The 17,324-nt window shown below is 38.4% G+C and overlaps 1 protein-coding gene across 2 annotated transcripts in view; it reads right to left on the minus strand.

The window, feature by feature from the left end:
• LOC138735768 (calcium-responsive transactivator-like) overlaps positions 1 to 17,324 on the minus strand; it is a 73,501-nt gene that overhangs the window by 21,155 nt on the left and 35,022 nt on the right. Inside the window, exons 7-9 of one of the 2 annotated variants that reach the window (XM_069884147.1) lie at positions 14,247 to 14,348; positions 12,947 to 13,036; positions 7,191 to 7,310 (exon numbers count right to left, since the gene is read on the minus strand). In XM_069884147.1, coding sequence (XP_069740248.1) covers positions 7,191 to 7,310; positions 12,947 to 13,036; positions 14,247 to 14,348 — 312 coding nt within the window. The remainder of the gene's footprint in view (positions 1 to 7,190; positions 7,311 to 12,946; positions 13,037 to 14,246; positions 14,349 to 17,324) is intronic. The other variant, XM_069884146.1, reaches the window with a different exon arrangement.

Consider the following 17,324-nt stretch of genomic DNA (forward strand, 5'->3'; position numbering starts at 1 on the left):
TATTGAAATGGAAGATACCTTGTGTGGTTGAATAGAGATTTAGATTTTAAAAAATCAGTTTATTGAAGTAAACCAGTCACAAAATAGCTGACCCGAACAAGGGTGCTATAATCATTCTCAAATTGAAGATATGGATTAGGTGCAGAGGTAAGCAGTCAGCCGCTCAACCTTGTTCCACCACTTGATACGATTTCATTACAGCAAAGAAGGAGTCTATGTCGACTCTCAGAATATTCCTACCAATCCAACCCCCCCACCCCCCCCCCCCACTTATTTCCCTATCCACTATCCTTTTGCACATGCCCATCAATTCCCTGATTCTCCTACCTCCTGGCTATGTGAGAGGCAGCTTACTGTAGTCCATGTCTTTGAATATGATAGGAAATAGAAGGGGAAACCCAAGCTGGAACAGGGAGAATAGGCAAACTCCAGAGGTTAAGATTGAACCAGAGTTTGATGCAGCTATTCAATGGCAGTCCTAACTGCTATTCCAAGATTATGGCTAATCAAGCTATTTTTGCAATTCCACCTGCCTTAGGGACTCATTTAAAGACTTATTTGTGCACTTTATTGATTTTTTAAAATTCTCTCTGTATTGCAGTCAGTTTGTTTACATTTATTATCTGTTTACAGTTCTTCGTTTTATTTTTTTTGCACTACCAATAAGTTGTAATTCTGCATCACCTGCAGAAAAGAAAAGAATCTCAAGGTTCTATGTACTAACAATAAATCTGAAAAAATTGAACATTCTACTTCTTCCGTTTGAAGAGTTCAAAATACTCATAACTATCTAAGAGAGAGGAGAGAAAAGAAAACCCTTTTAAGTCTAAGGGAATGCCTAATTAAGGTAGAGGTGAAATACATACATGGTGAATTCCAATCCTTCAGTCTTCCTTAAGCCTATTTTCGGCCCATATCTCCCTAAACATCCATGTACCTGTCTGAATGTGTTTTTTTTCCCCAATTCTACTAGTACTTCTAGAAACTCATTTCACCGAATCTTCAGACATATTAGATCCACCTTCAAATCACTGCACTTTCTCTCGAACATCTTGAACCTTATTTTCCAACTTATCCATTCTTTGTGAAATGTTATTCATCATCTTCAATGCATTATCCACATTAACTGTCAAATCTGTTTTAACTTGCTTCAGACAACAATTTAAAATCATTTTACAAAGGAAAATTAATTTTTATTTGAAGTTCATCTGAACTTGACGCATCTTCTTTACTTTCATACTCTTCAGAAGCTTCTTCCACTAGGCTTCTATCTCCTTCATGTTCTGATGTTGAGATGCCGGACTACCCCTTTAAAAGAACGAGGTTTTTCTTTTCAACATTCTTTTCTATTGTTCCGTGTATGCCCAACTTCTCCAGTGCCATCTTTACGAGTCGACATGAAGGCAGCTCCGGAGGAAGGTCCCTCTCCTGGGTCCTCACCGGCAGATCCAGAGAATACCTTAGTGGCCTACTTCGACGCTAAGGTAGGCCCAGTTTCTTTTTTCTTCTTCTACTCTTCGGACTTCTTAGTAGGAGTTAGTTTAGGCATTTTTTTTTTCTTTCTTAGGTGACATACTCAATTGTACTAATTTTAAAGTAATTTTCTTTTTAAAAAAATTTCTAAATTGGTACTTTTTAAAAAACTAATCTCACAGGAGTCATGAAGTTGCATGTCATCCCTCACAGCATCATGTAACGCAAGATATGGATTACTTAATTATAATTTTTTTTACATCAGTTATATATTAGACCACATAAATTGAATAGATGGAAAGTGAATACATCGGATCAATGCTTGAGATGTGGTGAAGATATTGGAATTTTTATTCATTCCAATTTTTGTCATCTTCTTATTCTATACCTCATTGGTTTCTATTTGCATCTTTTAGTGATATTTAAAATATCTCTATAGTGTAGCAACCTGCCTTAATGCCCATCAACCAGCAGCACTTAGATCAACAGTGACTGTCTTTTGAAAGGCTGGTGATGAAGTATATCAGATCCTGTCTGAGCGATGACATGGATACATTCCAGTTCACCTATTATAGTAACAAATCTAAGGTGGATGCCATCTCACTGGCTGTACACAAAGCCCTGGAGCACCTGGACAGCAAAGATGCATATATCAGGATGCCCTTTATCGACTACTATTTGACATTTAACACCATGATTCCCTCAAAACTGATCAATAAACTCTAAAACTTGGGAGTTAACACCCCACTGTGTAATTGGATCATAGATTTCCTCACCTCCAGGCCGCAATCAGTGAAGTTTGCCAGAACCAGGCACCACAGGGTTGTGTTCTTAGCCTCCTGCTCTACTCACTTTACACCTATGACTGTGTGGCTCGTTACAACAACACAATCTACAAATCTGCTGACGATACGTCAGTAGTGGGTTGTATAAAGGAAGGGAATGAGTCAGCAAACAGGATGGAGATTGAAAACTTGGCTGAATGGTGCGCCAACAACAACCTTGCACTCAATGTCACCAAAGCTAAGGAGCTGACTTCAGGAAAGCCAGAGATATATAATCCAGTGATCATTGGGGGATCAGAGATGGTGAGGGTGAGCAAATTTAAGTTCTTGGGAGTCACTATCTCGGAAGATCTTTCCTGGACCCAACACACCAAAGGCATCGTGAAGAAAGCACGTCAGTGCCTCTACTTCCTCAGGAGTTTGCGGAGGTTTGGTATAACACCAGAAACCCTGGCAAATTTCTACAGAGGTGTGGTTGAAAGTGTGCTGACTGGCTGCATCATGGTCTGGTATGGAAACACCAATACCCCTGAATGTAAAGCCCTCCAAAAGGTAGTGGACAGCCCAGGACATTACAGGCAAAACCCTCCCCACTATTCAGCACATCAGAGAGGAGCAGCAATCATCAAAGCCCTCACCACCCAGTGCACATTCTGTTCTCGCTGCTGCCATCAGGAAAGAGGTATGGGTGCCACAAGACTCACACCATCAGATTCAGGAACAGCTGCTACCCCTCCACCATCAGACTCCTCAACGACAAACTCAATCAGAGACTCATTTAAGGACTCTTAACTTGTGCTCTTCATTGATTTTCTTTTTTATTCTCTCTATATTGCACAGTTGTTTACAGTTTTTTGTTTGTTTACATGTTTTACGCTATGCACAGTTTTGTTTTTGCACTAACAATTAGTGGAAATACTGCCATGCCGCCAGGAAAAAGGAATCTCAGGGTTGTATGTGGTGGTCATGTGTGTACTCTGACAATTAATCTGAATCTAAATGTTCCAGATAGCTTTCAGGTAGTTTGCATCACACAGGTACATAAGTATTAAATTAAGTTATCCCAATGTGCAATTAAATAAAAAATGATACTAAATATAAAAGGATAGATAAATAAATTCAGTTAGTGATGATAAAAAAAAACAATTCTGACAACACAATACTGCAGACAGATCTTTTCTTAGTCCTGGAGTAGTTTCTGGTTAGGGCAATACAGGGAAGCTCAAGAGCCTTTTTCTATTTGAAGTTTGGATTTTAGAACCGAAACTCAATATATCCAAGAATAAATTTCAACAGTGAATTCATACAATTAAGGTATCATTATTAATTTTGCTAATTTCTTGTACTGTAAACCAAAAGGCTTGCTTCTTATTTTATAGCCTTTCCTAATCAAGACTTTAGTTCTCTTCCAATTTTTATCTGGGTAGAAGCTTGACTGTTATATGTTCCATGTGAAATTGATAGCGTAGTGGATGGACCTTAATACAACCTACATGATTGGTTACATGTCCCCCTTCAGTTGCATCTCAAAGTGATAATCACAAGATCTGAAAATGAGGATGAAAATAGTCAATCCTGGATCAGACGTCCTGAACAACTCCACAATCACTTTTTTTCAATTTATTATTATTATTTTTTAATTATTTTTTTAGACATTCAGCAAGGTAACGGGCCTTCTGGCCCATGAACCCGTGCCATCCCAATTAATCTACACCCCCGTTCATTTTTGGAGGGTGGAAGGAAACCGAAGCACCCAGAGGAAACTCTTTACAGAGAGCGGCAGATTCAAACCCATGTCACTGGTGCTGTAATAGCGCCGTGCTAACCGCTATGCTAACCGCACTGTAGCATCCAACTGGTGAAACACTAATAGCACTCACACCCATAAGCTCTCTGTTAAATGATTCAACTAAATCAGTAAAGAGAAAACCACTCCATGTACAGCCACTACTCAGCATTATGAAAATAAAATAAACAGTATACTGAGCTATCATTTGGAATATTCAATGTTGTGGTTTTGGATGAAATTTCCAAACAGTTCAAAATTTTAAAAAAACCACTGCCATTGCAAGGAAAATATGTAAGTTCATTATCCATTGTTTAAACAGAAACAGTTTATTTGAGTAATTCCAATTTCTTTAGTTTTAGTATTTATCCAGTCGTAGAATTACAGAAAATTTATAGTGAGGGTCTTTGGTGCAACAAGGTTTATCTATCACAGGAGCTGTAGTTCTATTTCCACATTTCCACTCTGTTCCATATCCCTTACACATTTCCTTTAACCTTTTGCTCTCAACTGGTGATATCTTTCTACTTGAGTCACTAGTTCTACCAGTGAATTTTCACAGCATGCTATCGTAGAAATTTCATAATACATAACTACATATAGGTCCATGTGTTCTACATGTCTCAATCAGTTTAAACAGTTTCTACCCATTTCAGGTTAACTATAAATGTTCTATTCAACATTTTAAAATCACTTTCTGATTTGTACTACTTTGTTATTATAAAGTCCTGGTATCTAGACACAAGGTCTAATTTATTGCTCATTTCTGTCCCCAAGAAAGAACCACCTTCTCAAACCAATGCGATGAAATTTGAATGGCTACTAAACAACTGCTAGCTAGGTAGTGAGTCACAAGGATTTGACCAAATGATCATAATTAAACAACAATATGCAAAAGTTTTTCAAGCCAACAAGATGTAGCTTAAACAAGAATGACTCTCCTATTATTTCAAAGAGGTAATTATCTGAATTCAGACTTCATTGAAAGTCAGGTGTTTACAGAGAAACTGTCACCAATTGATAGAACTAACAGTTACTTTCATTCAGTAGGTAATAACATCATGACTTGTTTTAGGAGCTCTGGTTTATAAAATCATAACAAAATTAATATTAAATCTCCATTCTTTAAGAATGACTATAGTTCAAAATCAAATTAGAATGGGGAAAATAATGGGGAAATACCAGGAACATGATGAGTTGAATGGTTTCTGCTTATGCCGAATCATTCTCTAATACAGGAAAATCCCTGGTATCCAGCACCTATGCATATGTTCCGGTTGCTTGGGATTGCATGGTTGCGTGAATGGCAAACTAATGGTGAGGTGCGCCAATTTTAAACGTACTTTATTTTCCTAAAACCTATTTATTTTCTGCTATTTTTTTGCCAGGTGCTTGAATTCCGGATATGAGTTTTACTGTACACAGAACAGAACCACATACAACAATAGAGTACAGCACAGGAACTGGCCTTTCAGCCCCATGATGCCTGTGCTGAACACAATGTCAAATTAAACATCTTCTGCCTGCACATGATACATTCCTCTCTACTCCCTGCATATTCACATGCCAATCTTAAAACCTCTCAAACACAACTATATCTGCTTGCACTATTAACCCTCATGGCTGCCAGTTCCAGGCAGCTCCCACTTTCTATGTGAAAAACTTCCCCCACAGATAATTTATATTGAGAAGAGGAAAGCTTTAATGATACTGACTGTTTGCCTCATCTATGCCCTCATAATTTTACGTATCTCTATTAGATCTCCCCCTTAGCTTCTGATGCCCCAGAAAAAAACAACCCAAGTTTGTCTAGCCTCTTGCCATATCTCACATCTTTCAATTCAGACAGCATCCCGGTAAATCTCCTCCATATCCTCTACACTTTTCCTGCAATGAGGCAGCTTTGTAAAGGGTTACAGACCGCTAGCCAGAATAACACCATTCCACCACTCCCCTTTCTCATCTATGGGAAAGCCAATTCTGAATTCAAATGATCGATTAACCATGGATATCACGCATCTTTACCCTCTAAATCAGCCTATCACAGGGTAACTTGTTAAATGCCTTTCCTGACGACCATGCAGACAACATCAACTACCCTTTCCTCATCAACCACTTTTGTTGCCTCCTCAAAAAAACGATGACATTTTAAATTATGACCGAGTCCACACAAAACCAGGCTGACTGTCCTTAATCTGATCATGCCTTTACAAATGCACATAAATCCTATTCTGAAGTATCCTCTCCATCAGCTTCCATACCACTGATGTGATGCTCACTGGCCTATAATTTCATGGATAATTCCAATTTTCCTTCTTCAACAAAGGGATCGTGTCTGTTGCTAATGAGCAATATCTTTATCAAACCCCCAGAAATCTCCTTCCTTCCCTCTTTCAATTAGCTGGTGTATATATCCCATGATCTCCTGGGGCCATAATTTCCCTTCAAAAGATCCAGCACCATTTCATTCCGGATCTCAAAATGCCCCGTCACAAGGACCTTCTCCACACTGTTCTCACCCTCTTCCATTTCTTTCTCTGTATATCGATGCACTCCCTCTAATTCCAAGTTTAAATACCCTCCTTTGTCCTGAGTGGTCCTATCCTCCCCCTAGTTTCTTGTTTTTAATGGTAGTTATAACACCAAATTATATTCTTTATATGCCAATTGCAGAACATTTAAAAAGGAGTAACAGATAATGATGAATTTCCACTCACTGCAAGAAATAAATGAGATACTTACTCCCATATTTCTGAGTCAAATAGAGCTTTATTTAGGCAAGTGTTGTGCAGCTTTTTACAAAACTTAAATCTGCACAGCCACAGAAGTTGCAGTATCAAGGAATCGACCATAAAAAAACATGTGGGGGGGGGGGGGGGGAGTGGGGTAGGGCCAGCAGGATAAGGAGAGGATGAAGGAGAATTTGCAAGAGCTAAGAAGGGCTGGATGCTGCCACAAGGATTTAAATTTAAAGTAGATGTATATCTACATGATGTGGGTTGTTAGCAACAAACTCAGCTAAATCTTCTTTAACTTGCAATGAAACAGGTCTCAACCATATTGTGATAATAAGCTGCTCTGCAAGAATGGTCCGTCACCTTAAGAAACTTTCACAATTCATTTTGTTATTACTTTCTCCCACTCACCATATCCTTGCTGTTGTCCTGGATAGCTCTGTTGGGTGGGATACTGCTGCTGGGAGTAAGTCTGTTGCTGGGTCGGTCCCTGCTGGTAAGCAGTTTGCTGTTGGGCATATTGAGCATTTCCTGGATAAACGATAGAACAGGCTATTAACCCTCATTGTTCTTACTTTGAAAGTAGTACAACATGTCAATTCAAAACCTGCAATGTACCTATGTTTTCATTCCAAACCAAACTCCGATGTAATACTATGGTTGCTGCAGTTTCTCCCCTTTGGGAAGTTAGGCATTATCGAGTAAGAATGGTATTTGACACAAAAACATGGTGGAAACAGCCAGTCATGCAGCATTTGTGGGGAGAGAAACCAAACCAATGTTTCAGGTTAGGAACCTTTGATTAAATCCTTTTGTGCTCAAGACATTAATACCTCTACACTGGAGAAGCTAGATGCATATCGATAGACACTTTGTGGAATACAACTTTTCAGTCTGCAAGGGCCACCTGGAACTTCCAGTCATCTGTCACTTTAGTTACTTGTCCCACTCAATTCGGACCTCCACATCTTTGATCTTCTACACAGGTCCAGCAAGGGCTAACATAAGCTTGTAGAAAGCATCCCACCTTTTGTTCAGACACATTACAGCCCTCAAGATTTAACAATTTCAGGTAACCACTCTTATCTTTCCTGTTGTCTAGAACTGCCAGTTTTGTTTTTTTTTAAAATTGTTATAATGACAGCTTTGGTCTGTATCCCCTCACTTACATTCCTTGTGTTCATTCCACCCCTCCTCACATTTGCAAATTAAAATTTGCTCATTTTACTCACTTTAATAGTTCTGAACCCTAATAAAATACCTCTTCTGTTTTTCTCTCCACCCTCGGTGGGGAGGTGTTGGTGATCAGCGGCGGCCAGCATTTTTTTTTGGTGAGAATTAAACATTTAATTTGCCATGTGTGGTGGTACACCACCGGCCTACTTCAGGGGGCAACCTCTGTACCTGCAGGAGTGTAAGGAGACAGGACGACAACTGGCCTCCTGCCAATCAGTCGGCCTGAATGGATCAAGCCCCCACCTGGCCGGGTGTCAATCACCCTCCGAGATATAAGCCTGCGCCGGCCTCCCGAGGCCTCACTCAGAGTTGCTGCAGCCACAGTCAACCTGGCTCTGTGCAAGTCTTTGTGAATTAAAGCCGGTTGTACAGTCTTTATCTTTGTGTGTGTCTGATTCTGGCTAACAGCGCACCTCACATCTAGCATTTTGTTTCTCTTTTGGATTTCAAGCACCTATTGTTTTGTTTTGCTTCAAACATTATATCAGATCACTTGACTGCTGTCAATACTCATTTACACAACACAGTGACAATGCTGCTTCCTATTCAATTTTTCTCTAATTTCTGAGCAAGTTATTTTACCTCTAGCAGGACTGGAAATTTGGGTTGGATTTTAGCTTACGGGAAGTTGGGAAGCCAAGAAGAAATTACGCAGCTTCATTTTCCCCCTCACGTTTCCTGCCTATGGGTAGTCTGACAGATTGTATGGAACCTATCAAAATAAACCAGGAGCACAGCTGTAAGTGAGGAAAGCAAGATAGAGGTATACAAGATTATGAGAGGCATAGATAGAATGGACAGCCAGCAATAATTGCAAATTCCAGAGGGCTTCTGCTTAAGGTGAGTAGAGGGAAATTAATGGGAGACATTGAGTAATTTTTTTTATATAATAGAGTGATAGGTGCCAAGTGTGGTGATGGAGGCTGGTGCAATAGGGACATTTTAAAAACTCTTAATCAGTACATGGATGTATTAAAAATCGAGGGTTATGGGTGTGAGATCAGGAAGGATTAGGTTGTCGTGATGCAAATTTATATAGGTAGGGACAACATCATGGCTCTGTACTATGCTGTAATGTTCCATGTTCAATGAAATGCCTTTCAGCTGAATATAACTAAAAGACAAAAATGCAGTCTAGTCCGACTGCAATCAAATTCAATCTGGCTCCAAAAAGTGTAAGAGCTGCATTCCAATCTTTCCGAACCTTCTAGTGTCTAATTCTTTTCCCATTTACCATTTTTACATTCCCTACATTATAAAACATTAAATGTCATGCAGAGTTCACCAAAACATGACTGATTGTTTTTGTCTTTATTACATTATCAGTTAATGAAAGTAATGTTTAACAGGACTAGATCATCGCACAAGAGGATTAAGTAATTATGCAGATGGAAAAGGCCAATTCCCTTGCTGACGTCTGTCCATGGTCTCATGCGCTGCCAGACTGAGGCCGCTCACAAATTGGCGGAGCAACCCCTCATGTTCCGTCTGGACCCCTCCAACCAGATGGCAGTAACAGCAACTTCTCCAGTTTCCATTCACCAACACCAGCACCACCCCCACCAACCAACCCCCACCCCCACCATCACTCCTTTCCTGGATCTTTTCTCTCAGTCTCCTTTACCCCAGGTCTGAATTCACAGAGCCAAAATCCTCTTTCCCTCCAGTAATTTTCACCTTTTCTCTCTCCTTTTTTGAATATTTTAGTTTTGATTTTTTTCAAAAATTATACCCACTAACATTTTATTTAGACAATATATTAAACATTTTCTCACAAACACAACAAGCAAACAAAAAACAGTCCCTCCCTTCCATGCATACAGATCCATTCACCGTCCAAGCTTACACATATTTTAACTATATAGAGTACAGTTTTTGTGTATTAGATATGTATATATAAAATAGTTACAGTAATATAAAGGAACAAAGATGGGTATAAAGGTATCTGGGCCACTATGCGGTCCAGGTATGGCTCCCAGACCTTTACAAAAGAGTCATATTTATTCTTTATATTTATTTTTTTTTTCCTCTCTTATATAAAAAAAAATTAAATTTCAGATAAATGAAGATATCTGATACAAATCAGAAATCTTCATTTACCTGAAATTTTTTCAGATAAATGAAGATATCTGGTACAAATCAGAAATCTTCATTTACCTGAAATTTTTTCAGAGCCGAACTGCCCGCGGACCTCGGAGCCACCATTTTTTTTTGGGGGTGATAATTAAACATTTTTTTTAATGCTTAAAAAAAACCTTCCCTTGTTGTTTGCCGTTGTTTAAACACTGTTACAAGTGATTTACTGTTGCTACTGGACTCTTTTCAAAAAAATGGCCAGTCTTCAGAAAATAAATTTATCCGACATAGGTCCGGTCCTGACCATTTCAATTAATCGTGTACATCTTTTATTCAGACACTGCTTGCTTCTTCCCATAGCTTGAAGAAGGGCTCAGGCCCGAAACCTCGGGAATATATCATTACCTCCTATGGATGCTGCAAGACCTGCCAAGTTCCTCCAGGTATTTCTGTGTTTTTACTAAGGCCGATTAAAATTGCTTTCCTCTTTTATCATTACAGACTTCTTCTCTACCCTCATAAACCAAAAAGCTACATGTATTTAACTGCTGTCATGTATTCAGAACCTTGCCAATCTTTCCTTTGTCTCTATCTCCTAGTGTTGGTATCATTTTTGACCCAAAACGGAAACCCTTGCCCTCTCTGAAACTGAGATACAGTTTGGAGGAACTGCTCACATCTACACAGAGCTCATAACTCTATCCACTAATTCACCATACACTTTTCACTTTATACATTTCACTCAATGGTTTCCTCACTAACCTGCTTTTCACAGACCCCCACAAACTTGACTTCAACCATAGCAATGCTGCTAATTTTCGAACCTTCTTTGATTTTAATCATTTCACAACTCTGCCCTTTCCCATTCACAGGGACTGATCTTGCGCATTTCCATAATTTCCACTATCTGGCTCCAGCAATTTTGAAATCCATGTCAAAGATATTCTCTTTCACCTTCCAGGAACATATTTTTATGTCCAAGCTTTAGATCATCCACTAAGTTGCTTGATTGTGGTCTTCAAAACAGAAGTAATAAATTCCAGTCTTTTCTTCAACCTGCCTAATCACAGAATAAATTAAAGAATACAAGTCCTGCAAAATGAAAGAACTCACACAAAAAAAAATCAACGTGCAACTTCATTCAAGATAATTGTTGATCAGGAAGTTAATTTGGCTGATGAAAGCATGTCCATCAAGTATGTATGATCCCATAATAGCATTAATCTCAATACTTGTGTCAATCATATGTATGAAATGCAAAAAAAAAAACACAAATTATTTTCCAAAATATAATCCTTCTGCTTGTTGAAGACCTCATAATTGTACATAGAAGATCAGGGACATCAGGAATACTGGAATCAGTGAAAAATCAATTCCAAATCTGCATCTTAGTAGTCAAACACTGGATTTTGCTGATCTTCCCCTTTGACCATGCAGATAAATTCTATTCTGTCAGGTAGATATGGTTGTTGTATACCATGGCTGCACTCTTTAAGGCTTCTTCAATGGCTCCTTCCAAACCAATGACCTCTACCACAAACAGGCACATGGGAACTTTACCACCTGAAAGCTCTCCTCTAAATATCCTTACCTAAAAATATATCCCACTTCTTTTGTCATCACTATAATTAACCCTAAAACTCCCTGTATCACAACACTATGGTAGTACTTCCTCCAGGCTGCAGTGGTTCAAGGCAGCTCATCATAGTTTTTCTGATAGGTTTTCAACAATGCAATAGATAAAAGGTTTGCTTATTATGAATGCATTTCATATTAATGCAGCTTTAGATCAGAAATATTCCAGTTCTAGATCCCCCCCCCCCAAATATACATCATTCTCTTAATCGTAACGTGTAATGTATATTTTAGCATATGAGACTACCTTGAAGCAAGCACCCAAAAATCACAGCCAAACCAGGGGTTGTCTTATAGGCCAGATAAGCATGATCTTAAAATTCTACTCAAAATACTATAACCCACTCAGACCCCACACCATACCACAAATTTTTAAGACATTAGAAAGAAATTTTTATTGTAAACAAAACAATCTAAAATCCTTCAAAATCACTATCTGAGGCAAATAATTCGGCAAGCACATCCAGAGCCTAACTGTTTACAATGTCATCATATGGGTCCCATTTTGAATCCAATGAGTCAGCTTCTGCTTCATCGTCAGTGTCCCTCGATAAATCATCCATTGCACTAGATTCCAGATTTTTCCCGTCCATGAAACAGCTGCATCAGCCCCACTGAACGTTAAAGTCTCTACTGTGTTCTAGGTTTGACCTTGCCCACTTCAGTGCAAATGCTCTGATTTTACTTCTTGTGACTATGTAACAATCTTGCCTCTGTTCATGTACCCATTCTGCAACTCTGGCCCACGAATGATTCCCCTTCTCATCGAACACTGTTTCTTTGGTACTCTTCTTAAAACATCTTCATTCTTTTTCCACTCTCTTACCATCTTCTCAGTTACGTCAAATCCCCTTGTAGCCGCACAGTTGGTAGATGCCTTGGCCACTTCGATGGCTTTTAACTTAAAACTTGCTTCATATTTTCTTCATTTTACAGGATCTCCAATGTAACACCCACCTTCCGGCCATGCCCCACAGCTCAATCAATGCGACATCAGCTCAGTCAACATTTTTTGGGGGGATGGTTGTCTTACACAAAAGCATGAAATTCAGGCTGAAATTGGGGACCCACCTTACCTGAAGGTTGCTTTATATGCCAAAACATATGGTACTTTAGATGCTATGTCTCTTATTACCTTTGCAAAAATTATTTAGTGCATAGAATTAATGGATGACCCTTTGGTTTTTAACTAAATAATGATATATATTTGTTGAAATTACCTCCTTCGTAGTAATGCTGTGAGGATTCCTCAAATGACCTCTCATATCCTTGTTCTGCATAGGACTGTTGATATGCATATTCACTGTGTCCTAGAGAGCATTTACAGGGAAAAAATGTATCATTTTATATTATTAGAAAATTTAAGGGCTTTTAAAAGCAGTATTTCAATGAAATGCATTTTCAAGTCACCTCATAGGAAAAATATAACTATTCTACTTTTTAAAAATTATATTGAAATAGTCATGTCTCTTATGTTCAAAATATACTTGCTTATTAGCGATTATCTCTCGTTTAAAAATTGCAAAGATAGAGTGGTCTCACCAATCATGTAAATTGCTGACCATACATCCAACAATCTATTAAGTCAGAAGTTACTCATGGCTATCCTTCTCTCTAAATAGAAATAAATAATCTTTAATTCAGGAAAATTAAAACCACTGCTGTTTTGATACATGATTATCTGGTTTTGGATAATTTCATATTTTAAGGATGATGCAAAACTTGGAGAAGTAGTAAACAATGTAAAGTAAGAGACCTTGGAAATTACGGTGAATTGTGCAAACATAGGGTTGAAAAATTAATGCTTGGAATGATTCATGGTAGGAATAATGAAAGACATCATAAACTAAATGATATCATTTAAACAAACTGTGTAAGAGAAGAGCAATCCAAACCAGGGCAAATTGAGAGGCCTTGAAAAGGCAATGTACTTTTCATTTTAAGACAGCGTCATACAAAAGTTAGGCTCAACCGTAAAATACCGCTTAGGTCCAAGTGAAGTGCTGCAAAACTCTTCTTAATTGCAGTTTTATCATGCAGGAAGTAACTGATTTCAGGGAGGCAGCTTCTTAAACATAAATGAATGGGGGGGGGGGGGTGGATTAGAGAAAGAAATTCTATCAAAAACAGGTCGCTACATGCAATTACATAATCCAGCAACCAGTAATGAATAGAAAAATTTAAGGGGAATTCTTTTGTCCTACATCCAGATCTAAAGTCAAAAAAAAGGTTCTTTACAAAAGATTAAGGTTGCTACTCTATTTAAAAAAAAATTCTTTGAAATTTACAGAGAAAGTAATACTTCCTTATTTACACAAATTGACACCACACAAAACCAAAGGTAACATTATAAAACTCATCAAAAAACAAACATCTCAGACTTTTAATACTATGCCGCTTTCATGTACTTAAGTTAGCAGATTGAAGAGGAATTGATTTTATTGGCAGATAAATATCTTTAGTTAGATAAAATCTTCAAGTTACAAACATGAATGGCAGTCTAAGGGAAAAAAGATGTACCATCAGGATAATATTGTTGATTAATGGTATCTGTGGGTCCTTGGGCATGTCCATATTGCTCACCATAGTAATCTTCCTGTCCAATGTATTGCTGAGAAGACCCTACAAAACAAAAGGAGAAACAGCCACCTGATTGACATTTTCTTTGCATTATTTTATGTTCCATGTCATTTTCTACACAATTTATTCAGCCATGTTTTCTCTGAAAACTCCATCATTTACATATTTACAAGAATATTATGGAATGTTTTCTGATTATGCAAATAAAAAAGTTATCTGATAAGGACCAAAATATTTGATTAAGTTAAATGTTGTAACAAACAACTGATATAATTTTGTACCAATAAGTAGTATAATAACTGACAGCAGTGAGTTTCAAATGGATTATCCATGCACACCATGTATTCATCTTCATTTCACTCTCCAGGTGTCTCTGCCAGAGGTGTCTCTAACAACATTTATCTTTAAGCTCAATAATAAAGCTGTTGGTTTCTCAAAAGTTGGTGCAATGGAACATTTGCTCTGCTTGCCTAATCCATCTGTGTCTCTTGGAGGACTGAAATTTATCTGTTTTTCAACTGAGACAACAAAGAGAAAACTATTTACTCTCTAATTAGAAGTATTTAGGGAGTTTACTCCGGATGAATTGATGCACTGATTAAGATTTATGTTTCAACAAACATCACTGAAATATTAACTTATTCCCGTTTCCAAGACCTTAATATATGCAAATTAGCTACTGCAATTTCTCACCAAATAATTTGTTAGCGAAAGTACTTAAGAATGCTCCAAAAATGTAAGAAAAACTATATAAATATTGAACAGAGGAGCACATGAGCTAGCTATTTAAACATGATTCCAATTTAAACCAATTCTTCCTGCCTGCCCAAAGTCTATGACTTTCTGTTCCTTGCCTTATGATGTATCTATCCATCTGCATCTTAAATTGTTATTATCACAAATACATTACCACTTTCCTTGGCCACCCATTTCAGGCACCTGCTACTCTCTGTGCATCATAAATTTCCTTTGAACCTTCCACCTCTTATCCTAAACCTAACCCTAACCTTAGCATTTGACATTTCCATCCTGGGAAAAAGATCGACCATCTATCTATTCCTCTCATAATTTTATATGCCTCTATCAGATCGTCCCTCAGCGTTCTAAATTTCAAAGAAATCAATGCAAATTACTTCTCCTTGTATCTAATACTCTCTAACCCAGCTATCATCCTGGCATCTTCTTCAAACCCTCCAAATCCATCCTGCAATGCAGCCACCGAACTATACACTATACTCCAAAATGACTTCACCAACGTCTTCTCCAGATGCAACATGCAAATTCTTTTTTTTTTGCTTTTTATCCTCAGACTCAAAGTTCAATGTACTCAAAGATGCTGGAGAAACTCAGCAGGTTACGCAACACTGATAGAAAGCACAAGGCAGTCGTTTGAGCTACTATTTTAATAGATGTGACAGAGACAGAGTGAATCACCTGGGAAAGTATTTAAAGTATTCCCAAGGGATGATTTTAATCTATTGAAAGTATGCAAGGCAGGAGACAGTGAGACCACAGTGTTTTTATTATCTCTTCATATCTGTATTTTTATTGATTAAAAAAAAATGTACCTATTGGCCTAGAAATAAATCTCCAAGGTTCCTCAGGGCAACACTGTGCACAGCTATCAGTGCTGGTTTTTCATTGCTCCTGGGATCTAGGGTGAATCCTGACCTCGGGTCGACATCAAGCTTGCGTGTTCTCCTTGTGATTGTGTAGAATTTCATGGACCACACCCTCCCCCCCCCCTCCCACACACAATGTTCTCTCACATTCCAAATTATGCTGGTAGGCTAATCAAATGATGTAAATTATCCATTAGTATAAATGATATGTGGCAAAAGAATCAAGTAGAGTTATTGAAAATGTGAAAAAAAAATATGCAGGACTGTAGGGAAATAATGGAGAAAGGGAGTAATGGGACTCCTCTGCTGGGAGCCGCATAGGTCCAAAGGTCTGAATGGTCTCCATCTACAGGAGAGTTCAGTGGTGGCCCATTTACTGTTTGTCATCTTTACCAATGATTAAGAGGAAAACATTGGCATGATTATTAAGTTTGCAGATTAAAGTTTCTGTTATTGTAGCTAGTGAAGATGATTGCCAAAGATTGCAGCAGGATCTAGATCAGTTGGGTAGGTGGGCAAAGGATGAGAGAAATGTGAGATGCTGCATTTTGGGAGGTGCAACAAGGGTCAGACCTATACAGTGAATGGTCGGGATTTGAAGTAGAACAGATGGACCTGGGGGTAGAGGTAAGTGGAATCACAGGTAGTTAAAGTGGATGAAAAGGCTTTCAGAAGATTGGCCTTCATCAGTCAGAGTAATGAGTGCAGATGTTGGGAGGTCACATTGCAGTTGTGCAAGTTGGTGTGGTCCCATTTAGAATACTGTGCTCAATTTTTGTCATTGTGTTACATGAAAGATGTTGCCAAGACACATGGGCCTGACATAGTGAAAAGTTGTGCAGGCTAGCATTTTCCTCTTTGGAGCACAGGCCTTGATAAAATAGTTGTTACAAAGGAAGTAGTGATGGAGAAACTAATGGGACTAAAGCCAGACAAATCACCTGGTCCTGATGATATGCATCCAAGGGTTCTGAAGGAAATGGCAGAAGTTAGAGTTGATGCATTGGTGGTCATATACCAAAATTCCTTGGATTCTGGGCAGGTCCCGGCAGACTGGAAGACAGCAAATGTCACGCCACTTTTTAAGAAGGGATGTAGGCAGAAGACTAGAAATTATCGGCCAATTAGCTTGACGTCTATGGTTGGAAAAATGCTTGAAGCTGTCATTAAATGAAATAGTGAAACTTTTGGAACGTAAGGGTTCAATCAGACAGACCCAGCATGGTTTTAGAAAGGGAAGATCTTGTATGACAAACTTGTTAGGATTCTTTGAGGATATAATGGGTGCGGTGGATAGAGGGGAACAGGTTGATGTTGTATATTTGGATTTCCAGAAAGCGTTTGATAAGGTGCCGCACAAGAGGTAAGTTACAGGAAAGTGGAGTCCGGGGACGTC

Source organism: Narcine bancroftii, chromosome 6 (assembly GCF_036971445.1).
Source record: "Narcine bancroftii isolate sNarBan1 chromosome 6, sNarBan1.hap1, whole genome shotgun sequence".
In the NCBI taxonomy this organism is placed as follows: domain Eukaryota; kingdom Metazoa; phylum Chordata; class Chondrichthyes; order Torpediniformes; family Narcinidae; genus Narcine; species Narcine bancroftii.